Source organism: Epinephelus lanceolatus, chromosome 15, assembly GCF_041903045.1.
Source record: "Epinephelus lanceolatus isolate andai-2023 chromosome 15, ASM4190304v1, whole genome shotgun sequence".
Classification (NCBI taxonomy): Eukaryota; Metazoa; Chordata; class Actinopteri; order Perciformes; family Serranidae; genus Epinephelus; species Epinephelus lanceolatus.
Genome location: NC_135748.1, coordinates 39,546,593 through 39,556,169, shown reverse-complemented (window position 1 = coordinate 39,556,169; position 9,577 = coordinate 39,546,593). Strand labels below are relative to the sequence as shown.

The 9,577-nt window shown below is 44.2% G+C and overlaps 2 protein-coding genes across 2 annotated transcripts; one reads left to right on the top strand and one right to left on the bottom strand.

Moving 5' to 3' along the window:
• Positions 1–284: 284 nt before the first annotated feature.
• Positions 285–7,590, bottom strand: LOC117267659 (amino acid transporter heavy chain SLC3A2-like). The gene is made up of 8 exons (XM_033643687.2): positions 7,127–7,590; positions 6,046–6,236; positions 4,321–4,494; positions 3,650–3,747; positions 3,372–3,514; positions 1,444–1,759; positions 1,203–1,262; positions 285–1,089 (listed from the first exon to the last, which is right to left on the bottom strand). The coding sequence occupies exons 1-8, from the start codon at positions 7,462–7,464 to the stop codon at positions 742–744; spliced, it is 1,668 nt and encodes a 555-aa protein (XP_033499578.2). The 5' UTR covers positions 7,465–7,590; the 3' UTR covers positions 285–741.
• A 737-nt stretch (positions 7,591–8,327) lies between these two features.
• On the top strand, positions 8,328–9,276 carry LOC144467045 (uncharacterized). The gene is made up of 2 exons (XM_078175350.1): positions 8,328–8,562; positions 8,766–9,276. The coding sequence occupies exons 1-2, from the start codon at positions 8,467–8,469 to the stop codon at positions 9,168–9,170; spliced, it is 501 nt and encodes a 166-aa protein (XP_078031476.1). The 5' UTR covers positions 8,328–8,466; the 3' UTR covers positions 9,171–9,276.
• Positions 9,277–9,577: the final 301 nt, after the last annotated feature.

Below are 9,577 nucleotides of genomic sequence, written 5' to 3'. Positions count from 1 at the left end.
CAGAAAAGTTTAAATCAAGTGAATCAATGAAAATAACTAAATGGAAAAGTAACAAGTCCTCATGATTTAGAAGCTGTGATCATGAAATGTTTTTGTGTGAAAAATACTCAACTACACGTCAAATTTACTCTTATGTAAGAGAAGAGCAAAAATAAAAACAACAACAGTGAATCAGAACAAATCCTCGATACATACAAAAAAAAGAAAAATTGTTTATGATGAAATAAAAAATTAACATTAACATTTAGCTTCACAGACGGACAAAAAAAAGACAAACTTCAAAATGCCTTTCCTTCATTTTTTATTTTGTTTTCACAGAATGCACATGATAGAGGACAGCTGCATCCTCATCATCATCATCATCACATGGTCAGATTAATATTCATCACTTACAGTAAACATGATGCACCTGCTGTCGTGAGAGAATAAACATTTATTTAACATGTTAACCAGATGATTTGACTGAAGCTCCGCTCAGACTGTGGTTCTGTTTCTTTAGGCCTGAAGCCAGAGAGCAGCTCCTGTCTGCAGAGTACCCACTAATGTACAGAAGACTCTCACTGGGTTAATGTGGTGCTGAAGGAAACTTCTGCAGCTTCTTCTTCTTCTATGATTTCTAACTGGATTTATGGACGTTTATTCTGGATGGACATTAGAGATAAAGAGAAGTCACACATCTCGCCTCCTCCAGTCTGAATGGAGCTTTAATCATCTGGTGATAACATCACAATAACCTGAGGTCTATCCAGTGTAGGGAAACTTGAGGAGCGCGGCCTGCCTGGGGCCGAGCCGCAGCTCCATCAGGTCCACGCTGCTGTCTGCAGGCAGGGCGCTGCTATTGGTGCTGAAGGCGATCGTGGCTCGCTGAGGCAGCCCTGCGCCGCTCAGCTGCAGCGTCGCCGCCTCGTCCGCCCAGTTGAAGGCGGCCAGGTAACGCTCGCTCTGATCCCACTCCCGCAGGTACGCCAGGGAAGAGGAGGAGTTGGAGAGGAGGAAGAAGTCTCCGAACAGCAGGGAGCGCTCTTTAACACGAAGATCGCTCACACTGCGGAAAAAACTGCGACACGACAGACGCTCGGCCCGCTCCTCCTGCACACAGAGAGATCGGTACATGAACAGGATATTTACCAATACTGCTGTTATCACATGAACAGAAGTGTGATCTTCATGTTTATCTTCATGTTTACTTGACGCTTGTTTACCTGCAGTGTCCCGTTCAGCTGCTCGTCAGAGTCCCAAAGCATCATGGGAAACTTGGTGCCCTTTAACACAGAAGTTAAAATGTCCATATCAATAACCAATCATCATGTTTGATTCATGCAGAGAGCAATGTAATATTTCATTTTGCTTTCACATAACATGGAAGATGCTGTGACCCAGACTCCACGCATTAATTCAACAATATAAATCCGTCTCTGTGGACTGACAGGGACGCTCCCTCACCTCGTCCATCAGGCCGATCTCGTCCCCGTAGTTGATGAAAGGCGCCCCGGGCAGTGTGAGCAGCAGCAGCTGGTGCAGTTTGACCAGAGCCGGTCCCACCAGCGAGGCCAGGTGCCCCTCGGCCCGCCCCCCCAGGCTCCAGGCCAGCTTGCTCTGGTTGTGGGATGAATACAGGAGCTGGATGGACTGAGCATGCTTCGCAGCGTCCGGGCTGCCAGAGCGGAGGACCCTGGAGATCAGCAGGTCGACACCGGTTGAGGAGAGGAGGGTGGACACGTCTTCAGCTGAGGAACGTTCTGTGACGCCGATCAAGGCCCTGGAGAACACATCGATCACACATCACATATTCAGACAAATCCATATTTCTTTTTTAAAAACACAGTTCACAGTTTTGAAGTGTGATTTTGAGGTAGGCCCGTTTAATAATCAGTCCCTGCCTCAGATGAAGTCTTTTATTTGTTTATGCAGCAGAATATATTTTTTATTTACTTGTAACAAAATCAAAGAGGCTCATTTTAAATTTATTCACACATCTCATCTTTTCTCTGGAGAGGACGTGTTGGATCTGAACAAACTGATGTCAGATGTAAAAACGAAGAAAAAAAGATCAGAACATTTCTGCATCTTTTTGGGGGAGGTGAAACATTTAGTCTGTAAATATTAATCCATGTCTGATCTGCCTCTATATAACAGAAAACACTACATATTAATTATGATGAATTACTTTGCAAATAAATGTTTTTTGGAAGCTGCACAAACATTTTAGATATTTCATGATATAATTTAGCAAAGGACGACTCGCAGTCGACTGACGTCTTACAGATGCACCTGTAATGTGGGATTTATACTTCTGCATCAAATAGACGCCGTACCTACAGCGTAGGTTCTGCGTTGACGTAAAGCCTACGCCATAGCCTGACGGGCACCTCCCCAGAAATATAACTACACGTTACAATGACGCAGACCTCCTGTCTGTTTCTGTAAGCTGAAACCATTTCCCTCAGTGGAAACAAAGCTTTGATTTACTTTAATTTCACAGATAAGAAACAATAAATTGTGAAGACAATAAAGCCTCCGCAAAAATAACATTTTAAGTCTTGTGTGATTTATCCTGGCTTCATATGAGCAGAGGAAATCTCTGCTAGTCGCTAGGCTAATTTATACAATGTAAAATGCCATAGGCTTGTGCTAATAACATTAGCATGTTGTATTTGTTTGGAAAACGTGTTTAGTATAAGACAGTTGTTTTGTCAGTGAACCTTGTGAGTTGTAATGGAGCCAAATTGTAACGTTACCTTTGTTAAATGTTGCTGTTGTCCCTGGCTTCATATGAGTAGAGGAAAAGTCTGCTAGCTGCTAGGCTAATTTATACAATGTAAAATGCCATCGGCTTGTGCTAATAACATTAACATGTTGTATTTGTGGGGAAAATGTGTGTTTAATGTGTGTTTAGAATCAACTAAACTTTACAGCACTTCACAGAAACTCCGCTGCCGACTAGTGTTTTGGAGGTGTAACTGCAGAGTGACACAGACACACCACCGCACGTACTGCCCTGATTTTTTAAATCCAGACTTCAGTCTGAATCTTTTGTTGCTCTGTGTGCAGGTCTGTCTTTTCTACAGTGTGACATTTCTCTGATTTCCACACCAGTAAAGAAGATGAACATGGGACAGTTTATTAAGCCACAGCTCATCCCATGCCTGCCAGATTTGTCTTGATACAACTCTAGAGAGAAAAAACTGGGTTCATTTTTTAGTTCTAAGGAAAAGTGGATTTGTCAGATGTGGAGGAGAAGCTGAATTTGTTCTGCAATATTTTATTTCTTTTCATCTAAAAGCCTGAACTCTTTATGTTAAGGACAGAACTTAGTATGAGGACAGTCTGAGTGGTCCCAGTGGTCCCAGTTTGACAGTTTGGATACTAACTTCCTGTTGGGGCGCTCCTCCGTCACGTTCTGGACGATGGCTCGAATGTCGGTCCACAGAGACGGCACCACGCTGGCCACACGCTCCACCCCCGACAGCTGCACGCCGTCTACGCCTTCATTCATCCAGAACACCAGAGCGGACTGAGGACAGACAGACAGACAGACAGCTGGAGTCACACAGGGAGTTTAAATAATTTCTGTTTTGTGAGCTTCTACATTCATCACTTGACCTGTCATTTCTAGGACACCTGCAAACACCTGTCTGTCTGTATTCACCTTCAGTCTCTCAGCCACGTTGGTCACACTGATGTTGGAGAACCAGGGTCCAGATGATCCCTGGTAGTTTGGAGTCAGATCCAAAACCACAGAAATACCTGCAGAGACACACGACATGTAAACGACACACATCCGTCTGACTGTACTTATATCATGGTGTGTTTGAGGTACCAGGACTTTTGACACGTTCCTCTTTTCTTTTCCTGCACATTTCAATGTGAAATGTCTGATTTAATATTAGATGTTAACCATCAAGAGGACAGGACAGGTTTCTGTCTCAAAACTCATAAATGTTCAAATAATTTAATATTTGAGATATTTGTTTTTAAGGCTTTGAATAAGACACACAATGAACTGTGAAATGTCAGTTTTATGGCGACACTGTAAGAAGCAAAGTGGCATTTTCTGCAGATCATTTAGTCCTGTGATGTCGATATAAACCAAATATTCCTCAGAATAACCTCACATTTACATTTATTTCTCCTCAATAATACCAAAATTACATATAGTTACTTTAAGGAGTTAATGGTGGAGAACATCACATTACTCATACAGAATATTTAAAGGGAAACTTTGGTATTTTTCAACCAATAATCAGAGAGAATCAGCCTGATAACTGTCTGTTTCATCAACCTGATATGTTCTATCATTTTAATGACATGTGTCCTCACCCTTCTTATGAGCGGCCTGGACGAGGCCTTTAAACTGCTCCAGGTTTCCGGCCTCAGAGGAAATCTCCTCGAACCTCAGATTCATGGTGTCGTCTGCTGGAGCGACGTGGATCGGACCGACCACCAGACCTTTAATCTTCAGCTGTGCCAGATTGTTGATCTTCTGCTCCAGACCTGCAGAAGAGGAGGAGGAGGAGGAGGAGGAGGAGGAGGAGGAATTTTAGTCTCTCTCAGATGCTCAGATGGATGCCAGAAGGTTTACTAAGGTAACTAGCGTCTGCTCTACAAGGATCTCAGAACAATTTCAGCAGTGAACGGTAACCTTTTATTACGTATCTGCTTGAACAGCTGTGAATTTGTAGTCCTGTTTGTTTTCAACATCTGCAATCGACTTTTGATCGAAATCTAATCTTGTACAGTTGTTTCTGTTTTTTATTACGGGGGCAAATTATTGTCTCATACTAGACTGTACCTGTCTGTTTGTCTCTGGGGGGTTAAAAAATGTTTTCCTGTACTTTTGAATACACGTTTTTATAATGTGAAAACTAATAAACAAGGTTGGGGGAAACAGTCAAAGTCCTGCATTGAAAATGACACTTAAATAAAAATACGTAGGTATTATCAGAATGAAGAAAGAATCAGAAATATTAAATTGATCCCTGAGGGGAAATTGTGAAAATGAACTTAAAAGTATAAAAAGGTGAAAAGATAAAAAAAAGTTCCTGATGCATAAAAGTCTAAGAAAAAAAAAATTAATTTAAAAAAAAAATTGTGACATAAATGTTTATCAGAATAGTTGCCAATTAATTTTCTGTTAATTTGTTAATTGATTACAGATTACTGCTTCCAGCTGTATTTCCTTACAGCTGTTGGGTAGATTAATTTATGACAAATTATTTCATAAAACTTGTGGGGTTTTTTTGTTGCAAAGATCTTGTGAAGTAGCTGTCAGATAAATGTGGTGCATTAAAAAGCACAATTCCCTCTGAAATCAAGTGGAGTAAACGTAAAATAAAACACTCCATTAAAGTACCTACTCCATTAGAGTAGCTGTTTGGGAGCTGATATGACAACAGGAAACAATGTCAGCAGAGAACGACCCTAAAGTTCACCAGATGTTTATTATAAAGTCAGCTGCAGGTCATGATGCTGTTCTCCTTACAGAGAGTTATTTCCATTCACAGTGTGATGAACTGTGTGAGCAGCTGCTGTTTGCTGTTAACCCCTGGATCACTGGATCAATCTGACACTGAAGGAAACTTAGAAACATGATGATTCTCAGGCACCTCCTGCAGCCTCTTTTTCTGTGATTTCTAACTGGATTTATGGACGTTTATTCTGGACAGTGTGAAGAAAAGGAGGAAGAGTTCTGACTCTGATTCGCCTGAATCCTCATTTATCTTTAAACACAGAGGGAAACAAAGGAGCTGACCTCAGCTCTCTGGAGGTGGTGTTTCCTCCGCTGCGTCGCGTGACAGTAAAATGTGCGAACCAGCTCTGTTACTTCTGCTTCTGCTCATTCAGAGTAAAGTTCAGACTTCTGCTGAATGTCAGCAGGTCTGTGCTCAGTCAGCACAAAATACTGACTGAGGTTCACTGACCATCAGATAAAAGCTTGGCTGCTGTTTTTCCTCATAAAAATGATCTCTCTTTATTAAATATATATTTGAATTCAAACTGCTGTCTGGCTCTCTCTCTGAATCTCCCAGAATGCCTTGTTCCCACCCTTCAGGTCGTGGGTGTCGGTGAAGGCCTGGATGCTCCCGATCTGGTACAGCGGGCCGTTGTTCCACCAGTTGGTTTCAGGCAGGTCTCTGCAGCGAGGAGCCCGAAGGATGATGAGGACGGCTCCAGCCAACATCCCCAACCAGCCCAGCCAGAACACCACCAGCAGAGCCCAGCGGGTCCTCACCCAGCTGGGGACACACAGAGGACGAGGAGGAGGACACATGTAGAAAGACCAGGACATATGGAGGAGGATGAGTAAACGTGGAGGAGGATGAGGACACATGGAGGAAGACAAGGACATATAGAGAAGGACCAGGACACATTGAGGAAGAAAAGGATGCATTCGGGAGGACGAGGACACATGATGGGGTACAGTTAAACATGGAGGAAGGCGAGGACACACAGAAGAAGAAGAAGAAGAAGACGATGATATATTGACGAAGAAAGGACATATTGAGGAATGGAGGACACATGGAAGACGAGGACACATGGAGGAAGACGAGGACACATGGAAGATGAGGACACATGGAGGAGTACAAGGAGACATTGAGGAAGACAAGGACACATGGAGGAAGACGAGGACACATGGAAGATGAGGACACATGGAGGAGTACAAGGAGACATTGAGGAAGACGAGGACACATGGAGGAAGACGAAGACACAAGGAGGAAGACGAGGACACATGGAGGAAGACGAGGACACATGGAAGATGAGGACACAGGGAGGAGTACAAGGAGACATGGAGGAAGACGAGGACACATGGAAGATGAGGACATATGGAGGAAGATTAGAAAACAGGACTGCAGGAAAATCAGCTGTTGTATTGATGTTCTTCATATATTTATATTTATATATTTATATTTATATTTATATACACGCCACATATTAACTGATGTTGTTCTCCATGCAGAGCCACACCCTGTCTGAACAGCTGATCTCAGGTCTGCAGTGAAATACATCTGTGACTGAGTCCTGACTGTGACGTCAAAATCTATATGATCAATATCTGTCTGTGTGTACAGTGTGTGTGTGTGTGTGTGTGTGTGTGTGTGTGTCCAGGCCTCCTCCTCCTCCTCACCCCGGTGTCCCGGCCACCCTGAGCAGCTCCTCCTTGCTCAGCCCGGTGAATGTCACCTCCTCCTGCTCTTCATCGGGGATCTTCAGCTTCACGGAGCCGTTCTTCTCCGCCGCCGCCTCCTCTCCGCCGGCAGACGGAGGCTCCTCGGTCCGGTCTCCTCCTCCTCCTCCGGTCATCGGTATCCTCTCCTGCTCCTCCTGGTCCAGATCCGCCTCACTCACATCGGCCTCCGTCGCATCAGCATCCGAGGGGACCGGAGCGGGATCCGCCGCCTCCTTCGGTTCAGCATCCTTTGTCTCAGCATCCCTCAGATCCACGTTGGTCTCCTCCGTGTTCATACCGGCGACCCGTTAATCTACCGTCTATTAATCTGATGGAAGGAACAGGGACCACAGAGCTGAGCTGCACCGTCTGATGTGTCCGTGGTGTCTGTCTGTCTGTCTGTCTGTCTGACCGCAGCGCTGCAGCAAATGATGCTTTCACTGCTGTCGGAAATATGAGAACTCATCGTGTCAGCAAACCTCTCAGAGTCTCCTCCCTCATCTACATCACGATTTATCTGACGCCTTGGCTCGTTTTTGTTCACTGATCATTAGAATCTCCTCTTCAGTCCTTTATTCAGAGATTTTACATTTATTTATATATTTGCACTGAACATGCAGTAAAAAACACCTCTGCATTCAACAATAAAATCCCACAAAAACAACGTGAGCAGCTAAAAATATTAAACACACAACAGTTTAAATGGCTTGATGTAACATTAATAATCTAATACAGCTTCTCTCTCTGGTTTACTGAATTATATTTATTATATTTATATGATTAAGCCCTTCTTTATAAATGACAATACTAAATTACACAGAAAATAAACGTGTATCTTCACACCTTCCTTGTAATATTAATTCAAGGGGAAAACATTAACCACAGGGTCAGTTTATGTGCCTCTGTCCCTGTAACTTCAGGTAACCATGAGCTGGTGCCAGTTCAGTATTTGTTTGATCTCATCTGGATCCACACTTCCCTGATTGTCACTAGGTGGCACTAGAGACCACAAATGAAGCTTTTCAGCATGTCTGAAAATGATTGAATGTTGGCACTTACTGTTGCTCTGTATCACCATAGAGCTATAGAATAAATATAATTCCAGATAAAAGGCAAAAATCAGTTTCCGATTTAAAAAACTTTAATGTACCAGAGGGTCAATTTGCTTAACAGACAGTCCAACTTTTCTCTCTATAATCTAATTGTGTTGCAGGCACAGCAGCCAGCAGGGGCTACTTTCAAAAGTACCTGTTGGAGGGCCTCACAAGGTAGAACGAAGATCGGGCCCAGGTTGATTGATGAGGCGGTACCGACTCGCTGGGGTATGTATCATCTACGTGGACCGTGACTGCTGCAGCCAAGACAGCGAGTCCAAGACAGCTGCCTTGTTTCTGGTATGAAACCAAGTGTTGATACTAATACTGAAAACAGTGAAATTACAACATTAATTATCTCATGTAAAAAATATTTATCACAGACCAAAGCCAGGACTTTATTCAACATGATTACATCATACTGTATTTACTGTCTATAAAACATCACATGAAATAATCATTTTAAGAAAATTAAACCACATAATTGTTCTTTTATCACACAGCTCGTGGTGCACCTGGACATCTGGCACCGCTTCGCATCCGGTGTCACGACCGAAAGCCATGAGCTGTACCCCACCTTCATGAGGCAGCTGTCTCACTGCATCTTCGAGGTGGACCTTGGCGATGCCTGCTGTCTCACTGAGATGAAGCGGTCCAAACTGGTGGGGAAGCGCAGGATGGTTGGCCTGACTGAGGCCAAGATCATCAGGAGGATCTCCAGAGAGGAGTGGAGGCTCCACTGTCGCAGACGGCCATGTGGGACAGTGGAATCAGCTCTCCTCAACACCTTCGGCAAACCGGCGGAGTCCATGATGGAATTCCCATTACTGAACGCTCTCCACATCCAGGACATTTTGTTTATGATTTTTTTTTTTGGCCATTTTGCCTGTAATGGACAGGGCAGGTAAGCGTGAATAGAGAGAGGGGGTTGACATGCAGCAAAGGGCCACAGGCTGGATTCGAACCCGGGACGCTGCGGCAACAGCCTTGTACATGGGGCGCCTGCTCTACCACTAAGCCACCAACACTCCCATCCAGCACATTGTGAGTATGTAGCCGTGCCACCTGAGCTGCATCCAGGACCCACCAGGCATACAGCTGTACACGCAGACTGGCAGGCTGACTCTGCTCTTTGTCAGCCTGCCAGTCTGCAGCAGACTCCAAATAAGCCCAACTCACGACTGGCGCAGCTTATGCAGTATGTGGTCAGGAGGGACCAGGAGCAAAGGCAGACCGTCACCACCTCTGCTGCTTCAGCTGCCACCACCTCCTCAGGTGCTGCCACGGTGACATCGTCTCACCTCATCTACTATTC